Here is a 20,314-nt window from a genome sequence, read left to right as displayed (position 1 = left end):
CTAACAGTTATTACATGTTGGGCTGGTGTGTTATTTACCAACCTGGTCTAACAGTTATTACATGTTGGGCTGGTGTGTCATTTCCCAACCTGGTCTGACAGTTATTACATGTTGGTGTGTTATTTACCAACCTGGTCTAACAGTTATTACATGTTGGGCTGGTGTGTTATTTACCAACCTGGTCTGACTGTTATTACATGTTGGGCTGGTGTGTTATTTACCAACCTGGTCTAACAGTTATTACATGTTGGTGTGTTATTTACCAACCTGATCTAACAGTTATTACATGTTGTCCCCAGTCCACCTGGCCTTGCTGCTATTCCAGTTTCAACTGTTCTGCCTGCGGTTATGGAACCCCTACCTGTCCCAGACCTGCTGTTTTCAACTATTAATGATCGGCTATGAAAGCCAACTGACATTTATTCCTGATTATTATTTGACCATGCTTGTCACTTATGAACATTTTGAACATCTTGGCCATGTTCTGTTATAATCTCCACCCGGCACAGTCAGAAGAGGACTGGCCATCCCTCATAGCCTGGTTCCTCTCTAGGTTTCTTCCTAGGTTTTGGCCTTTCTAGGGAGTTTTTCCTAGCCACCGTGCTTCTACACCTGCATTGCTTGCTGTTTGGGGTTTTAGGCTGGGTTTCTGTACAGCTCTTCGAGATATTAGCTGATGTACGAAGGGCTATATAAAATAAACTTGATTTGATTTTGATTTGATGTTGGTGTGTTATTTACCAACCTGGTCTAACAGTTATTACATGTTGGGCTGGTGTGTTATTACCAACCTGGTCTAACAGTTATTACATGTTGGGCTGGTGTGTTATTTACCAACCTGGTCTGACAGTTATTACATGTTGGGCTGGTGTGTTATTTACCAACCTGGTCTGACAGTTATTACATGTTGGGCTGGTGTGTTATTTACCAACCTGGTCTGACAGTTATTACATGTTGGTGTGTTATTTACCAACCTGGTCTAACAGTTATTACATGTTGGTGTGTTATTTACCAACCTGGTCTAACAGTTATTACATGTTGGGCTGGTGTGTTATTTACCAACCTGGTCTGACAGTTATTACATGTTGGGCTGGTGTGTTATTTACCAACCTGGTCTGACAGTTATTACATGTTGGGCTGGTTTGTTATTTACCAACCTGGTCTGACAGTTATTACATGTTGGGCTGGTGTGTTATTTACCAACCTGGTCTGACAGTTATTACATGTTGGGCTGGTGTGTTATTTACCAACCTGGTCTGACAGTTATTACATGTTGGGCTGGTGTGTTATTTACCAACCTGGTCTAACAGTTATTACATGTTGGGCTGGTGTGTTATTTACCAACCTGGTCTGACAGTTATTACATGTTGGGCTGGTGTGTTATTTACCAACCTGGTCTGACAGTTATTACATGTTGGGCTGGTGTGTTATTTACCAACCTGGTCTGACAGTTATTACATGTTGGTGTGTTATTTACCAACCTGGTCTAACAGTTATTACATGTTGGGCTGGTGTGTTATTTACCAACCTGGTCTGACAGTTATTACATGTTGGTGTGTTATTTACCAACCTGGTCTAACAGTTGTGTTATTTTGGGATGTTGTGGATTGTATCTCCAAGCCCGGCTAGCTCAGTCGGTAGAGCATGAGACTCTTAATCTCAGGGTCGTGGGTTCGAGCCCCACGTTGGGCGCTGACCTTTTGATTTGGATACCATTGATCCTCAGAGGCTCAGGGACAGTTTCCTGGACACGGATTATAGTCCTCGACTGAAAAGCACTACCTATGAACAATATCAAATGGGCATGCTTTTTAGACTAGGACTTAATGGGTGTCTGGGAAACCAGCCTTAGAGGTATAGTGGTTAATACACATGCTACATAAATGACCAGTATTTGTTGACTGTGTAGCTTCATCACCCGAGGGATAAGTATTAGGGTGATGAAATAGAGGACTGGTGAAATCCAAGAGGCAGGGTTGGTTCACACCCTGTGATCAAATCAAATTTTATTCGTCACATGCTCAGAATACAACAGGTACATTGAAATGCTTACTGACAAGGTCTTAACCAACAATGCAGTTCAAGAAATAGAGTTAAGAATATATTAACTCAATAAATAAAAAATGTAATAAAAAGTCACCTTAAAGAACAATAAGGAGGCTATATACAGGGGCACCAGTTAGTCAGACACGAGAGGCTTGGTTGGAAAGAAAGTCAATTAACTGTTGACTGACTGTTCAGTCAACAACTTTACACATTGAGTAAGAGGATAAAAGACTGGGTGAAATGTGAAAGGGGACAGGGTTGGAGGCAGTTAATTGTAATGTAAATAATGTTTATCTATTGACAGTGCGTCTCCACTAACAACTATTCACAGTGTTGCGTAAGAAGAGCCTTGACAGTAACTGACTGTGGCAGGTGATGTGAAAACTAGGAAGGGGCGGGGTTCCTGACTCATTTTGACATGCCTATGTGCGGGGGAATTCCAGTTACCCTCAGGCCCGGCTAGCTCAGTCGGTAGAGCATGAGACTCTTAATCTCAGGGTCGTGGGTTCGAGCCCCACGTTGGGCGGCAGTGTTTTGTGTTGAGTCTGTAGCCTCTGAGACAGACTTTGACACAGTTTTAAAGTAGATACAGTCATCACTTCCTGTTAATAGTGTAGTCTTCCTGCATCCTGTTCCTAACAATGCTCCTCCCCATGAGACTAGTCAAACATGTTGTAAAGGGTGTTAACTGTTCAACTCCTCTTTTCACAGGGACCAATGGAGGAGTGACCCCAGTGGGTCTACTGGCTAGCTTCCTGGGGGGCCTGGCAGTGGGCGTGGCTTACTATATCTCTCAGATCCTATTGGTCCGTGACCTTCACCTGGCTGATCCCCAGTGGCCAATCATAGTCTATGGAGCCATGGCTGGCCTAATTGGGTCCATGTTGGACTCTGTCCTGGGAGCACACTGGCAGTACTCAGGTGGGTCTGTCAACGATGAGTTATTCATGTGTTATTATCAGGGATTAGTTATTAATGTGTTATTATCAGGGATTAGTTATGTTATTATCAGGGATTAGTTATGTTATTATCAGGGATTAGTTATGTTATTATCATCAGGGATTAGTTAATATTATCATCAGGGATTAGTTATGTTATCATCAGGGATTAGTTAATATTATCATCAGGGATTAGTTAATATTATCATCAGGGATTAGTTAATATTATCATCAGGGGTTAGTTAATATTATCATCAGGGGTTAGTTATGTTATCATCAGGGGTTAGTTAATATTATCATCAGGGATTAGTTAATATTATCATCAGGGATTAGTTATGTTATCATCAGGGATCAGATATTCACGTTATCATCAGGGAAAAGTATACATAGCTAACTCAAGATATAGATTAATATAACAGTGCATTCAGACCCCTGAATATATACAGTGCATTCAGACCCCTGAATATATACAGTGCATTCAGACCCCTGAATATATACAGTGCATTCAGACCCCTGAATATATACAGTGCATTCAGACCCCTGAATATATACAGTGCATTCAGACCCCTGAATATATACAGTGCATTCAGACCCCTGAATATATACAGTGCATTCAGACCCCTGAATATATACAGTGCATTCAGACCCTGAATATATACAGTGCATTCAGACCCCTGAATATATACAGTGCATTCAGACCCCTGAATATATACAGTGCATTCAGACCCCTGAATATATACAGTGTATTCAGACCCCTGAATATATACAGTGCATTCAGACCCCTGAATATATACAGTGCATTCAGACCCCTGAATATATACAGTGCATTCAGACCCCTTGACTTTTTCCACATTTTATGTTACAACCTTATTCTAATTTTTACATTTAAAAAAAAAAGTCACTCAATGCCCCATAATGACAAAGCAAAAACTGTTTTTTAGTTATTCAGACCCTTTATTTAGTACTTTGAAGCACCTTTGGCAGTGATTACAGCCTCGAGTCTTCTTGGGTATGACGCTACAAGCTTGGCACACCTGTAATTGGGAAGTTTCTCTCATTCTTCTCTGCAGATCCTCTCAAGCTCTGCCAGGTTGAATGGGGAGCGTTGCTGCACAGCTATTTTTTAGGTCTCCAGAGATGTTCGATCAGGTTCAAGTCCGGGGTCTGGCTAGGCCACTAAAGGACATTCAGAGACTTTTCCCGAAGCCACTCCTGTGTTGTCTTGGCTGTGTGCTTAGGGTCGTTGTACTGTTGGAAGGTGAACCTTCGCCCCAGTCTGAGGTCCTGAGCTCTCTGGAGCAGGTTTTCAACAAGGATCTCTCTGTACTTAACTCCGTTCATCTTTCCCTCGATCCTGACTAGTCTCCCAGTCCCTGCCACTGAAAAACATCCCCACATCATGATTCTGCCGCCACCATGCTTCACTGTAGGGATGGTGGCAGGTTTCCTCCAGACGTAACGCTTGGCATTCAAGCCAAAGAGTTCAATCTTGGTTTCATCAGACCAGAGAATCTTGTTTCTCATGGTCTAAGAGTCTTTTAAGTGCCTTTTGGCAAACTCCAAACTCTTGGTGACCTTCAATGCTGCAGACAGTTTTTGGTACCCTTCCCCAGATCTGTGCCTTGACACAATCTTGTCTCTGAGCTCTACGGCTCTACGGCTATGACCTTGTGAGCGCTGCGGACAATTCCTTCGACCTCATGGCTTGGTTTTTGCTCTGACATGAATTGTCAACTGTTGGACCTTATAAAGACAGGTGTGTGCCTTTCCAAATCATGTCCAATCAATTGAATTTACCACATGTGGACTCCAATAAAGTTGTAGAAACATGTCAAGGTTGATTAATGGAAACAGGATGCCCCCGAGCTCAATTTCGAGTCTCATAGCAAAGGGTCTGAATACTTATGTAAATAAGGTATTTGTTTATTTTTTATACATTTGCAAAAATTCTAAAAACCTGTTTTCACTTTGTCGTTATGGGATATTGTGTTTAAATTGAGTTGTTTTCTTCTTCATTGAATACGTTTTAGAATAAGGCTGTAACAAAATGTGGGAAAAGTCAAGAGGTCTGAATAATTTCTGAATGCACTGTATATGTTATTCATTTATTTGGATTTTTTCATGTTTAAAAAAAAAAAAAAAAGTATGTATAGATGTTTGATATCCATTATTTTAGCAGGTTCTTGAAGTGTCTTTCTTGAATTTAAAACATTGCAGGCATTTAAAAAAAATGTCTGCTCCACTCTTACGCATGTATGATGTCCCTTCTTCCCCAGGCTACGACGAAAGCCTCGGAAAGGTTGTTAACTATGCGTCTGTGACAACTAAGCGGATATGTGGGAAGCCTATCCTGGACAACAATGGCGTTAACCTCTTCTCTTCCATCATAGTAGCTCTGGTTCTTCCTGGTGTTGCATGGAGCTTCTGGCCTCACTAGGGAAGGAACTCTTTACGTTTCCCTGATTTTCTGTTTTGTCAACAATTTTTTTTTTGCAAAAAAATGTTTTGCTTGTTGTATTGAAGTCGTGCCACTAATGTTTTATACTTTACCTAGTATGGTGTAGCTTGCTGTCTAAGGAATTAGAGTTACCATGCTATAACTAACCTCACAACTCTGTGTTTGTCTTTATGGTAATACATTTGTTGACCTTAGTTTAATCATCTAGATTTCAGTTGTTTACTAAAATGCATTACGTGCATGGACTATAGGAGAGTTGTTTTTTCTGTTTGATTGATTGAATCTTTTGCTAAACTTGTTGTAATACTCTTGAGTAGGCCTACACCCTACACTCTACACCCTACACTAGAGAAGGGAAGGGGTGAGAGAAGCCTACACCCTACACTAGAGAAAGGGTGAGAGAAGGGAAGGGGTGAGAGAAGCCTACACTAGGGATGGGGAAGGGGTGAGAGAAGCCTACACCCTACACTAGAGAAGGGATGGGGAAGGGGTGAGAGAAGCCTACACCCTACACTAGAGAAGGGAAGGGGTGAGAGAAGCCTACACCCTACACTAGAGAAGGGATGGGGTGAGAGAAGGGAAGGGGTGAGAGAAGCCTACACCCTACACTAGAAGGGATGGGGTGAGAGAAGCCTACACTAGAGAAGGGATGGGGTGAGAGAAGCCTACACTAGAGAAGGGATGGGGTGAGAGAAAGAAGGGACAGTGTTATGTCGCCAGCCCCCCAAACATAACACTGTCCTATAATATAAGCGGATGAACTCCTTTATGAATGTGGTTTGTAATGGTTGTTTTGATAAACTCCTTTATGAATGTGGTTTGTAATGGTTGTTTTGATAAAGTGTCGGCATCCTGTGGTAAGTGATTCATTGATGCTGTAAAGCAATTAGCATTGGAATAAATACTTAATGGATTTTTTGCCTTATTGCATCATATAAATGTTGAGAGGGCAACATAACCAGTGATGATTACCCTTTCTAGGACCATGACCTGAGTACATATTACACCAGCAGCTGATCTAGAATCAGGGCCTGTATTCACAAAACCTTTTAGAGTAACAGTGCTGATATATGATCAGTTTTACGTTTAGATTTATATTGAATAAGATGACATGGACAGGAGGAACCTGATTCTAGATCAGCACTCCTACTCAGACGCTTTGTGAACGCAGTGGTGAACACGCCGTGTAATTACTTACATCAGTCTTGGAGCGAGTTCTGTGTGAATTCTAAGAAAAGAGAGGGCTGGAAGGGGGCAGGGTTCGCGCCTCATGGTTTGTAAAGGGGGAGTTTCCTTATGTTACGCAAGCCCGGCTAGCTCAGTCGGTAGAGCATGAGACTCTTAATCTCAGGGTCGTGGGTTCGAGCCCCACGTTGGGCGCATATCTTTTGAAAGATCGCTTTAATCCTTCTCAATAAATAAAATACGAAGTTCTTAGTTTGAACAAAAATGTTGATATTCTCTGTACACTTGAAGTCTGGTGCTGTGTGTTTGATATATAGAAAAAGTGCCTGTTCCTCCTGCACACAATGCTGAAGAATAGGGCTATCTACGTTTGAAAAGGGCTTTTATGTGTTTGACAATAATTAAAAGTATTCGACTTGGAGTTTATTTCCCCCCCCATAAAAATCACAACGTACACTGAGAAAATAAATTATGAGGTATGTCAAAACATGTTTTCTGAGAGGGTGGGGTTTGTTATGCTTGTGCCGTGGCAACTACCAATGAGAGGAGCGTATTTGAAATACGTCATGGAGCACCACTTTCGAAATGTCCTATTTGACATGAACTCAGCTGATCGTTACTAAACTAACTGGATCTCAAGCCTTGACTACTTTTTCCTGCTGCTTGACTGTGGCTAATAACATTTTTTAAAAGAAGGTGGGTTCTTAACGGCTACAATTAACATGTACTTGGTATAATCAATTACATAATTTCAACGATTAACAGTTCGTATTAGTAACAATATTACATGCAGCAACGCTAGAGCGTACGTTATTGTATGCAAGTTACAACAATGTTTACATAATTGGCTATGGATACAATGGCTCAAAACACTAAACTGTCGCTAATGTCATGATGGCTTTCTGCAGGGAAAATGAGCTCTGGAAAAGCACTGCAGTCGGTGTCTCCTCACAACAATCAACAGCCGCCGACACCAAGCCTGGCGAAAAGAAAGACAATTCAAGAGAAGTAAGTTGTGAAAGTAGGAATGATTGTTAGATTAATGCATGTTAAACTTACAGTTTTTATACAGTATCATTTATGCAATGTGTATTACAATAGTGGCTTGTCGCCTTCCTTCCCGCCCGAGAGCCCCTCAGTGGAGGTGTCATAATACCCATAAAACCTAGCGGTCAAGCAGGGAAATGGTTCCAATCGAGGGATTTGAGAAACACTCAAATAAGGGCTGTGTTTTGTGTAGGTTTACCCTGGCATTTTGATAACCATGTAAGTTTCTCGCGGACATGGTGATTTCTCAATATATACTGCTCTATATACTGTGTGATTTGAAAATGTTATTTAGCGTCAACGTGGACATCGTGCAAGACTACAAATCCCTGCAAGCTCCAGGACATTATCTCTAGCTGGCACCTTTGCAAACAGGTGCATTTAAAGACATTTAGCCAATTTATTCATTACTACGTTTAGTTAGTTAATCCAGAGATTCTTACCTTTGCCTCGATTCGACTGTCTCGTCCAGAACATGGCATTTGTAGTTCTTTATGATAGCCACATTAGCAGCCAATTGGCATTTCATTTGTTGGGGGTAAATACAGGCAAATATGTTGATAAGTCACCTTGTCCCGAGAGACTTGTTATCAAAACGTCAAGCCAGGGTAAGCCTACATGAAACACAGCCCTTATTGTACGTGTTTCTAAAATCCCCTATGAGGAGAAATGAATGGTGAAAAACCATTTCGAACCATTTCCCTGTTGGACCGCTAGGTATTATGATTCATACTGTGGTACTCTATGTTTGGGGTGGAGACATGAGCATCTCATTATATAAAGATTTGTCTCCCCTCCTCAATTCAGTTTAGAGAGGAAGAGAGGCCCAACTCAGTGGAAAATCTGTCTTCCTCCAGCAGGTGGTGTTTTTTTCTGCCCACCAAGTAAGGAGTTTGTATGGAGTGTTGAATTTGTTCAACCAAAAAATAATTCCACCAATCCAAAGCAAGGACAGGCGGGAGCTAGACAGTCCGCCGTGCCGCTTTGTGGACAACAACTCCCGTTAGAGCGGCGAGACATGTATCTTGCCAGTATATACATTATCTTCATTTCAATTCACCCACTGGGGTATAATAAGCTCTCCCCTTTGCAAATAGTTCTGGTTACCATGTGAGAGATGACTTATAACCCACGGGAGAGTGCCCCTAGTCAGGGTCATGGCTAGAAGGGATTCGGCTTTACTCAAATTAATATAAAAATATATTTATTAGCATTTTAGCTGACCGTAACCCTTTTCTTAACCTAATTATCCTAACCTGCTACTGTAATTATCCTTTAACTACCCTGCTGTGTAAGTTCTCCTAACTTGCTACGAAAAAGTAAAACCTGACGTTAATTTGACAAAAGCTGGAATCCCTTCTAGCTAGTCAAAGCCAGAGGGTTGTATTTTTAAATCTTCACATTTTCAAACGGTCAATTTATATTTTCCAACGGGGCTGTACATTTGGGTGTTTTTTTTTTTTTTTTTTTTTTTTTCGCCTGAGTAGCCTCGTCTAATGTTCAGCGGAATAACAACACAATGTCAAATACATGTAGCCTAGTCAAATGATGAACATCAATCACATTGACCGTTACTCTCTGGCGGGAATTCCACTAAAGGTCCGTATGTAGCCAAACGTAGCTGCTGCTCATTCCCTTTGTTCGATAAATGGTTTTTAAAAAGTAAGCCCCCGCCCTATGGGACTCCCGATTACGGCTGGTTGTGATACAGCCCGGGATCAAACCAGGGTCTGTAGTGACGCCTCTGGCACTGAGATGCAGTGCCTCAGACCGCTGCGCCACTCGGGAGGCCATCTATACACACATAGTCTAAGTTCAAATACACCCAAGCTGCGTTAATTGTATGGTAATATACTTTTTATGAATTTTAAATCCGATCTAATTAAATGATGGACAGTTTTCATTGATCCAAGAAGTGATCTTGTGTGAAAACCCCTATGGAGGAATGTTGGTGTGCTGCCTGTAAACTAGTGGTATGTTATATATTTTATTTTTTAAGGGGGTAGATCAGCTTTAGTATTGTAAAGCTGTAATGTAATTGTTCTGCATAATTTCCAATCCCCCATATATATTTTGTTTGTAAATATAAATACACATGCATACATACCAATGCATATACAGTACCAGTCAAAAGTTTAGACACACCTATTCATTCCAGGGTTCTTCTTTATTTTTCTATTTTCTACATTGTAGAAAAACTATGAAATAACACACATGGTATCAGGTAGTAACCAAAAAAAGAGTTAAACAAATCAAAATATATTTGAGATTCTTCAAAGTAGCCACCCTTTGCCTTACGTTTTCCAGCTTCCACTTGCCTCTTCCCTTTGCGATAGTGCTGTAATTAGTTGGTTGTAATTTTGGGTAGAGCAGACATTTCCATATGTCTGTGTTAGCTGCATATGTGACAACTCCACCAGTTCTATTTCTGATATCATTTACAAAGATTATATATTTTAATTTTTATCAACAATATTTTTATTTATTTTTTATCAATTACTATATTTGAGTTTAACCACTATTTGTTGTACTGTTTGTTCTGTCTGGTGGATTAAACTGAAATTGCAACCAAGTTTCTATGGCTTGTTTTAAAAATAACGATATTTTGGAGATGATTTCGTTTTCAAATAATCGGAAGTGAGGTTGTAATATGAATAAAGGGGGAAAAAGCCATTCTTGAACATGAGGTGAGACATTCTTAAAACTTCGGCAGACCGAGTGAGAGGGTCGTCACACCCTGGATTTCTAAACCCTTAATATTATTGTTGGATCTGATTTTTTTAACAACTAACATTTCGATGGCAATAATAAATAGATATGCTGATAGTGGACAACCTTGTTTTACCTCTCTTGACAGTTTAAAACTTTCTGAGAAGTAGCCATTATTTACTATTTTACACCTAGGGTTACTATACATAACTTTAACCCATTTTATAAAAGATTCTCAAAAATTGAAATAATCCAGGCATTTGTATATAAACTTCAGTTGTACTTTATTAAAGGCCTTTTCAAAGTCGGCTATGAAAATCAGGCCTGGTTTCCCAGATTTTTCATAGTATTCTATTGTTTCCAGTACTTGTCTTTATATTATCTCCAATGTATTGTCCGTGTAAAAAAAAAACTGTTTGATTAGGATGAATAATATCCGACAATACCTTTTTAATTCTATGCGCTAAGCATTTTGCTTGAATTTTTGCGTCACAACACTGAAGTGTAAGAGGCCTCCAATTTTTTTTAAATGGACTGGATCTTTATATTTACCACATGGCTCCTGTTTCAATAATAATGAAATCAGACCTTGTTGAGTACCTGATACCATGTATATAGAAGTGGTTAAAACATGCTAATAATGGTCCTCTGAGTATATCAAAAAAGGTTTGGTATACCTCCACTGGTATGCCATCCCGCCCTTGAGTTTTCCCAGACTTAAAGGCTTTAATTGCATCAAGAAGTACCTCATCTGTAATTTGGCATTCACTAGTTGGATGATTGCTTGATATATTCTCTTGCTCTCTTTCTTGTGCTACTCTCACTCTCTTTCTCTATTGCCTTGTGTGGCAATGTAGGTCTGCAATAAGGAGTCCAACAGACAATGTGATGTCCCCATGTACAAGACAGCTCATGAAGAAAGCTATCAAGGACATGTAAGTATAATTAAAATGTCTCTGTCAGACAAATGTTATTTGTTTTTGTTTCATTTGACTGACATTTGGAGTATGTGGATTGACTATATTTCTGTAACTGGAGCAGGCTGTGTAATCTAAATGCCATTTTTACATTTGTTTATTCTTGATTCCAGACCGTCATCTCCCAGACCCAGACGGGAAGCAAAAGAGAACACTGCAAATAAATGAATGACCTTTTTATGTACAGTGTGATGTCTTTACGGTATTCCTCTCTCTGCTAAGATGGTCAGATCAATCAATCATTGACACTTTCCTGACATTATACTGTCTTAAGATGTTCTTACTAACCAAGCTGCTCACACTTTATTGATCCTTTATGCAATATGGTGTATATGGGGGGGGGGGGGGTATATTCTTCATTAATATGGTGTATATGGGGGGGGGGTTATATTCTTCATTAATATGGTGTATATGGGGAGGGGGGGGGGGTATAGTCTTCATTAATATGGTGTATATGGGGGGGTTTATATTCTTCATTAATATGGTGTATATGGGGGGGGGGGGGGGTATAGTCTTCATTAATATGGTGTATATGGGGGGGTTTATATTCTTCATTAATATGGTGTATATGGGGGGGGGGTTATATTCTTCATTAATATGGGGGGGAGGGGTTATGTTCTTCATTAATATGGTGTAAATGTGGGGGGGTTGTTATTTTCTTCATCTAAATCGCACTGTGTTTTTCATTGTTTTTCTTGTGAATGTTTAATGCTATTTGCACTTTAGAGGACATATGCTGTTTATTGTACACTGCTTTAAGTGGTGGGGGTGTTATCTCAAACAAGTGTTCTGTATGTATGCCCTTTGCACAGGTTGACTTCCATGGTTTAAAAACATTAAGTAGACTACTTTATATTCTGTTTGTACATTGGCTTTATGTTGCTCAGTTTTCAATATGTAACTAGCAAAAAAAGGACTTGGCTCACTGCTTTCAATAAACATATTTGATATGGAGGAGATCACTTGTGTGACTGAGTCATCAGGCATGTATGACAATTCCTGTCTTACGTTTGTTTTTTCCATTGAAGGTGATATTCAAGAGGTTTGTTGTGACCGTAACTAGTGTTGGATAAGGCTGTAGTGAAGCTCTGTTTGGTTTGATATGTCCTAGAGATCATTTCAATACCAATTTGACCAGAAGTCCCACCAGCGCGTTGCGACTCACATGAGACCCTGAACAAGGCCGGTGAGCCGTTCGTCGTTAGTGCGCTTAATTTTTTTTGCTATGCGATAGCTGCTAAAAGAAAGGCGTTTTAACTTTTCCACAACAGTGCCTTAGATTTTTTGAAGTATGATCGTTATCTAGTTAAGATTAGGGTAGACATTCAGAAAATGACCCCTTACGTCTCTAGTAGAAATAGGTCAAGTTTGAACAAAACAAGCATACTTCTTTCTGAAACGAAGATTCAAGGCTTCGCTCACTGTGTGTATGTACAGCATGGGGGATTTCCGCATCTTGTTCTGGGAGCCTTTCAATAATTATGATATTTTGATGCGAAAATAAGTAGATTTGTCAGAAATGCATAAATAAAATAGCACTGCCATATGGCTCAGAGGAGAAATAGATTCCTCATGATTTATGTGTGACAAATTATTCTCACTTGGGAGGGTCTTGCAGTGATAATGATCCTGGTAAACCAACCAACCACAATAATGATAACCTATCATAATACAATCAAAACAATATTCTGTTTTTAGGAGTTATTATACTGACTACTGGGCTTCTTACTTTTAGTCTTTCAAACTGTCTTATTTCGATTACAGTTTTTCTAAATGTTCTAATTTCTGTATTCTTTACTCTAACATATATTATGATTGATGCTCCATTGGGAAAATAGACTGAGCCTCTGTTCAGCTCCAGCACTTTCGATTGTTGCTGTCCAGTTCATCATATGATCCCATAGCATGACGTAGAAAGAGACGCCATTAGTAGGGGTTGAGAGGGGAGAGCAGAGCGAACCAGCGAGCTTAGGGTGGGGGAAATCAGTTTGGTCTACAAGAGCTGGGCGAGTGAGATTTGTTCCAATTCTGATTCGTGTCCTCGACGTCTTGATTTCGATTTGAGTCATCTAATGTGATTAGAGGGAGATACTTCGACTGGGCTACTTGTATTCCTAATCATATTTATTTCACCATGGCGGCTGGCGGCGGAGCAGGCAACAAAACCTACTCTTTCAAGGTGGTTTTGTTGGGAGAGGGCTGTGTGGGCAAGACATCGCTCGTGTTGCGGTATTGTGAAAATAAATTCAACGACAAACACATCACCACACTTCAGGTACGTTGATTACGTGGCTAACTGGATGTGTGATTCAATCTTGTCCAGACTACAAAGGGTTAAATGTGCTATGTAGAAAATAGAAAAGGCGAACTAGCTAACGTTACCCTAGCTGCTAGTGATAGCCTGTCACTAACACCAACAGTCATTCATCTGTGTCGCAGCTAGCTAACGTTAGCTAGTTTTTGGCAGTCCACTGCAGGTCACTGCAACCTGTTCAACATGGTTATTTAGGGTGTTTACCAAGATGGCTAGCTAGCTAACAATTCTGATAACGATAATGTATTCTAATAACGATAAGCCTGCCAACTAAATTGACTAACGCCCGATAGCTATTGTAGTTAGCTAGCTTTCATAGTAGCCAACTGTCACAGCTTTAAAAATAAGCGATCTAAAAGCTTTATCTCAACTATACATTGGTGCTATTAATCATGAAACAAGTGTTTTTCAACGTGAATGTGGTAGAGGTGAATTAGCCCCAATGAACAGGAAGTAGCCCACTCACAGAGTAACCAACAACAACCAGCACCCAGGTTTAACTTCCTGTCCAGTGGTCAGAAAGCTTCGCCAGCTGCCCCAAACGTGGCCCTGCAGGACACTTGACTGAACTGAACAAGGAATGAACTACTATGACATAGCATTTATGCAGAGTAGAGAAAGGGCAAGTTTACTCCACACCTAAAATCGCATTGAGATGGACAACACAGACCGGATCTGTCAGTAAGCTCAGGGCTTCTCATAGCAGTAGGTTGCACAATATGTTGTTTTGCATTGCCGGACGTGATACGGGTTCTAGGTGTTTCTAGTAGGCCTTTCCAGTGCTGTTACCAAACGTATCTTATTCTATGAATCAATACGATTGTGCTGCCACATAATCACACATTACTAGGGTATCAAATTCAATCCTCTACGATCACAGTTGCTGTCAAGCAGTCTTAACTAGTGTACTAAGCAATTTCTTTGTACTTTGCATTACTGCAAACAGTTAAACCTGTTGCTGACTCTCTGGAAAGTGTTCAACTGTAGCGAAGTTGGCTTACCGGTAGGTTAGTTATGAACTTAGAATGGCCTGTGTTTATTGCTCTCCTGAAAGAAGAGGCAGCATAACTCCTTGTCATTTCCTACCAGGACATCACAAGAGGGTGTTTATTACTCAAGGCAATGATGAGAGGAGCTGAATAGGAAGGTGGTTCACTGCTGCACTGCCAGTGGGCCTCGAGTCTTAGAGACTAGAGAAGTGGTCTTCTCGGATCCCGAAAATGAGCTCCAAACTGAATTGGATCTGTGAAATTCCCATCCGAGAAAGACAGGACGCAGTCATTTCTTCTTCTTCTTCAAAATCAGTATTGGATCTGAGATGGACCAGGGTCTGTATCACATCCAAAAGATTAAAAATGACGTTTTATTTACACAAAAGCAAGCAAAATATACTGAAAAATATAAACGCAACAATTTCAAAGATTTTAACGAGTTAAAGTTAATTTAAGTAATTTATTAGGTTCTTATCTATGGATTTCACATGACTGGGAATGAAATAATGCAACATCTTTGGTGGACATTCCTGCATGCCAGTAGCACATAACCTCAACTTGAGACATCTGTGGCATAACTACATATTTTAGTGGACTTTTATTATCCACAGCACAAGGTGAACTTGTGTAATGATCATGTTTAATCAGCTTCTTGATATGCCACACCTGTTAGCTGGATGGATTATTTTGGCAAAGAAGAAATGCTCACTAACAGGGATGGAAACAAATTTGAGAATCTTTTTGTGTGTATGGACATTTTCAGGGGTCTTTTATTTCAACACTTTACACATTTTAGTTGTGTAGTTTTGACTTGTCTGGCAGTGAATGTTAATGTTGCACATGTGTTTTTAGATGTATTTAAAATAATTGATTTGTTGTTTAGTATTTTCATAAATGACATCCAGAATTTAAAATGTTGGGACAAGAAGGGATAGGGTGTGTGGTGGAGATGCACCTGCGTGTCTCTCTACAGAATGTTGGGACAAGAAGGGACAGGGTGTGTGGTGGAGATGCACCTGCGTGTCTCTCTACAGAATGTTGGGACAAGAAGGGACAGGGTGTGTGGTGGAGATGCACCTGCGTGTCTCTCTACAGAATGTTGGGACAAGAAGGGACAGGGTGTGTGGTGGAGATGCACCTGCGTGTCTCTCTACAGAATGTTGGGACAAGAAGGGACAGGGTGTGTGGTGGAGATGCACCTGCGTGTCTCTCTACAGAATGTTGGGACAAGAAGGGACAGGGTGTGTGGTGGAGATGCACCTGCGTGTCTCTCTACAGAATGTTGGGACAAGAAGGGACAGGGTGTGTGGTGGAGATGCCCCTGCGTGTCTCTCTACAGAATGTTGGGACAAGAAGGGACAGGGTGTGTGGTGGAGATGCACCTGCGTGTCTCTCTACAGAATGTTGGGACAAGAAGGGACAGGGTGTGTGGTGGAGATGCACCTGCGTGTCTCTCTACAGAATGTTGGGACAAGAAGGGACAGGGTGTGTGGTGGAGATGCACCTGCGTGTCTACAGAATGCGCTCTGTCACCTGCTAATTCGTGCACATTCATTATTTAATTGTTTGAGTTTACACTTTTTAATATCTATTTGTTTTAATATATTTTGCTTGAGCATGCATAAAGTACCTGGCCTGCATGCAGATGTAGGCCTATAGGTCTAAAAGTTTCCATTTGGTGATGTCTGATTAGTATTTCTCATTAACTCACCATAACTTGAGCTGCGAAGCTTCTGAGTATTTTTTGTGTCACATTACGTCAATGCCTCCATTGCAAATAGTTCCTTACTGTATTCAAAAAAGATTTTCAACACTCCTTTTTGATAGGCCTAACCATTGTGCCTCGGTGTGAATTAGCATCATATTTCTGAAACCCATATCTCCACTGGAAACTGGTCATAAAATAGGCTACCTTAACACTTATCCTTTGCACAAATACAACTGTCTGTCCTGAGCGCATCATTGGCATGGCAGACAGTGAGGGCCCAAGCGGCCCAGTTGAAACAATGTCGCAAGTTCCCTGTAGGGAGAGCTCAAGCCAGACAGAGACAGGCGGAGGATAGGGATTAATATATTGAAATAACCTGTACCAACTCTGCTATGCGCAGCAAAAGTGATTTTAATCTGGATATTTTCTTCTTCAAATATAATTTCAGATTTAGTCGGCATTTCACATATTTTCACACAGATCCGAGTTCCTTCTCGGGGTAATGGGTTTCGGGTATATTTGTGAAGACCTCTAGACTAGAGTTTGCATTCTACTGCACTGCCAGTGAGCTTTGAGTCTTCAAGCTCAGACACTCCGGTAGGATTGTCAAATGTTTCCTGGAGACAGTACTTGGCACCTCTGACTGTTGACACTCAATCTCTTTTGTGTTCACACAGCAACGACCTTGGAAGTCGTCAGCCACTCAGCCTTGTTAAAATACTCCAAACCATAAGGTGGCAGTGGCATTGTTTGGCAATGCATATCCGTGCGTATTGCTTGGGGTCTAGATTCCAAGCTGTCTGCGCTAATGTTGCCATTTTTTGTAGAAAGCCCATGTTTATACTAGCCAGATGGCCACAGCTAGATAACTACCTTGCAAGATGACAAATAAACATTTTAATTCACTCTCCATAACATACTCCATATCATCTTCGCTAGCTGGCACAACATTGCTAGCAAGCTAAGGACACTGCACTAACTCGGCAGCTGTTTCATGGAAACTAGCTAGTCCATTGTGATTTAATTAACTAGCTACATTGGTTAGCTGGCTTGAAGGAAGTATTTAGTGTTGTGTGCATTTAGGCTGTGTGATGGTAGCTAGCTATGTAGCATATGAAGTGTGATTGGCTCATCCGTGGATGTACGGAGAAAAAGGCCTCTTTTAGTTCACTTACATTTTACATGCTCTCTGATTGGCTCAAAGTCAACTTGTTGGCCACTGACGAGCATTGTGATAGGTTGGTCGCCACTGGGTCGGCACGCCGCAGGTACTGCTTTTGTTCTAGCAGGAGAAGGACCCGCCTCCCACTGTGATAACGACCTATCGGCAGTTCCGGTGTATCAAACAGTTGTTTCAAGGCCTATTGCAATAGGCCTAGTTGTCAGGTGACCATTGTCTCTTTTTCAGTAGTGCTGTTATTGTTTTGTTTACAGTAGTAGGCCTACATTATTATTGTGTGATCCTAAGTAAACAGACTTTCAGTGCCAGCTCATTGACAGCAGTAGGGTAGGCCACAGTCAGTCTCCTCATGACGATGGTGCTCTAATCTCACACCCACTAAGCAAGGTAATTGTGGTTAAAAGGGCAGCTGTGATGCCAACAGGCTGGTATCACACCCGTATTACTAATACCAATATAACCCCCCCGGGAGCTTGCCCTTGCTTGTGGACTCTCTCACAGGTGACTGGTAGGTCTCTCTTGTCAGTGCAAAGTGAATATTAGTCATTCTTTGCTGTCAATCCTTTGTGGTCAAAGTAAAAATGTGGTAAACCTGTCTTGAATGGCCAACTTGAAACTGCTATTTCCCAGCGAACATCATTTTAATATTTGGAAAGCCCCCCCTTTGAAACTACACTCTCAGGCATAAAATTGTTGTGAAACTGCTTGTGTGTGAACCAACTGTAATTTCCACCTTGGTCCTACTTTATTTCCTGTTCACTGTGTGGTCATTGCACAGTTTCCTGAGATACAATAGGCAGCAAGAGACTGTTATTCATTTATTAGACATTTTGCAGGATAAAATCTCTTCAGATGCATATTCTCATTTTCAAGAGTCCACATTCTCATTTACAGGGGCATAGTTACAGGGCAGAGGGGGGGATGAATGAGCCAATTGGAAGTTGGGTATGATTAGGGGCCCATGATGGTATGAAGGCCAGATTTTAGCTAGGACACCGGGGGTTAACACCCCTAATCTTACCATAAGTGCCATGGGATCTTTAGTGACTACATAGTCAGGATACCCGTTTAACGTCCCATCTGAAAGACGACGCCCTTCACAGGGCAATGTCCCCAATCACTGCCCTGGGGCATTGGGATATCTTTTTTTTTTTTTTTACACCAGAGGAAATAGTGCCTCCTACTGGCCCTCCAACACCACTTTCAGCAGCATCTGGTCTCCCATCCATGGACCGACCAGGACCAACCCTGCTTAGCTCCAGAGGTGGGATGCTGCTGGCTTTTATACACAAAAAAACCTCAAACAATACTTAGAAACAAGAATAATATGTCAACTATTGTCTAATTACAAACAACTTAAATTAACAGAAAACAAGGCATCAGTAAACATGCTGTCCCCCACATGCACTCCCCTCCCCTTGGGCCAATTGAGATGGCTTGTGACCAACATGTTTCAGGAAATTACTATAGCTCCCGCCTAGGGCCAATCAGCGTCATTTAATGAATGCTGGATCTCTATGGCAAAACTCATCATTTCACCCAAGTTTTGTCAAAATCGTGCCAGTGGTGTCTGAGATTGCGTGTGACTAATGGACGGAGACAGATCCACAGTTGCCTCCCCGATTTCATCATGGGGGACAATGATATGTTGTACAACTAGGTATCCTAGTGGTTAGAGCGTTGGACTTGTAACCGAAAGGTTGGAAGATCGAATCCCCAAGCTGACATGGTAAACATCTGTCGTTCTGCCCCTGAACAAGGCAGTTAACCCACTGCTCCTAGGCTGTCATTGAAAATAAGAATTTGTTCTTAACTGACTTGCCTAGTTAAATAAAGGTAAAACAATATATGTTTATTAGGTAATGGTTTGTTTGAGAAATACAATGTGTGATCAGTGTAAAACAAAGTTCAATGGATAGATAGTGATGGCCTATAATGACCGGTGTTGTGGATCCTGGAAACAGGATGCACCTGAGCTCAATTTTGAGTCTCATAGCAAAGGGTCTGAATACTTATGTAAATAAGGCTACATTTGCATAAAATTCTAAAAACGTTTTTTGGCTTTGTCATTATGGGGTATTGTGATGTCATGATGGGGTATTGTGATGTCATGATGAGGTATTTTGTGTAGATTGCTGAGTATATCTTTTTTTGACTCCATTTTAGAATAAAGCTGTAACGTAACTACATTTGGAAAGGTCAATGGGTCTGAATGCTTTCCGAAGGCACTGGAAATGGCTAATTAAGCAGCCCATATGATAGGGCAGAACTTGTAGACTAGAACAGAAAGCAGCAGCACAGATCAAAGGAGGAACTAGTGATCAAACCTGAGTTGGTAAGTAGCCTGTCTTTGGTCGAGCGAGAGCGGTTTTCCTTGCTCCCTCCCACTATCAAACAGTGAGGGTTTTTTTTCTCATGAAAGTAACACAGTAATATAACACATTACTTTCCACACAAAGTAATATTGTAAAGTAATGCATTTACATTTAGTTAAATGTAACAAGTAATATTACTTTTTCAAGTAACTAATCCCAACACTGATTATGACGATCTCATAAACTGTTGCTTACAATCTATTTACCTAGTTTAGTAGGCCACTTCAGTGTCCAAATAATATGGTAGCCTAAACAAGCCCAGTAAACACACAGGCCTAGTGTTCAATCTTTTATTAATGATCATGATCTGTCCCGATTTTGACGTACCCTAGGCTAGCCTAAATGTCAACATCCATTGCCATGGAAACATCAGCCGAAATGACAA

The 20,314-nt window shown here is 40.9% G+C and overlaps 2 protein-coding genes and 3 non-coding genes across 5 annotated transcripts in view; all 5 read left to right on the top strand.

Moving 5' to 3' along the window:
* The window catches only part of LOC120042199 (transmembrane protein 19-like), a 45,741-nt gene extending 39,385 nt beyond the window's left edge, over positions 1–6,356 (top strand). The window contains exons 7-8 of the mRNA XM_038987075.1: positions 2,758–2,967; positions 5,261–6,356. Of these exons, the coding sequence (XP_038843003.1) occupies positions 2,758–2,967; positions 5,261–5,421 (371 nt within the window). The 3' untranslated portion in view covers positions 5,422–6,356. The remainder of the gene's footprint in view (positions 1–2,757; positions 2,968–5,260) is intronic.
* trnak-cuu lies at positions 1,620–1,692 on the top strand. Its single transcript has one exon. It is a non-coding gene; the product is annotated as a tRNA-Lys (tRNA).
* On the top strand, positions 2,500–2,572 carry trnak-cuu. Its single transcript has one exon. It is a non-coding gene; the product is annotated as a tRNA-Lys (tRNA).
* A 393-nt stretch (positions 6,357–6,749) lies between the features above and the next one.
* Positions 6,750–6,822, top strand: trnak-cuu. Its single transcript has one exon. It is a non-coding gene; the product is annotated as a tRNA-Lys (tRNA).
* A 6,449-nt stretch (positions 6,823–13,271) lies between these two features.
* The window catches only part of LOC120042200 (ras-related protein Rab-21), a 45,156-nt gene continuing 38,113 nt past the window's right edge, over positions 13,272–20,314 (top strand). The window contains exon 1 of the mRNA XM_038987076.1: positions 13,272–13,635. Within this exon, the coding sequence (XP_038843004.1) occupies positions 13,495–13,635 (141 nt within the window). The 5' untranslated portion in view covers positions 13,272–13,494. The remainder of the gene's footprint in view (positions 13,636–20,314) is intronic.

This window comes from Salvelinus namaycush, unplaced genomic scaffold (genome assembly GCF_016432855.1).
Source record: "Salvelinus namaycush isolate Seneca unplaced genomic scaffold, SaNama_1.0 Scaffold635, whole genome shotgun sequence".
Classification (NCBI taxonomy): Eukaryota; Metazoa; Chordata; class Actinopteri; order Salmoniformes; family Salmonidae; genus Salvelinus; species Salvelinus namaycush.
This window is presented reverse-complemented; position numbering and strand designations above follow the sequence as displayed.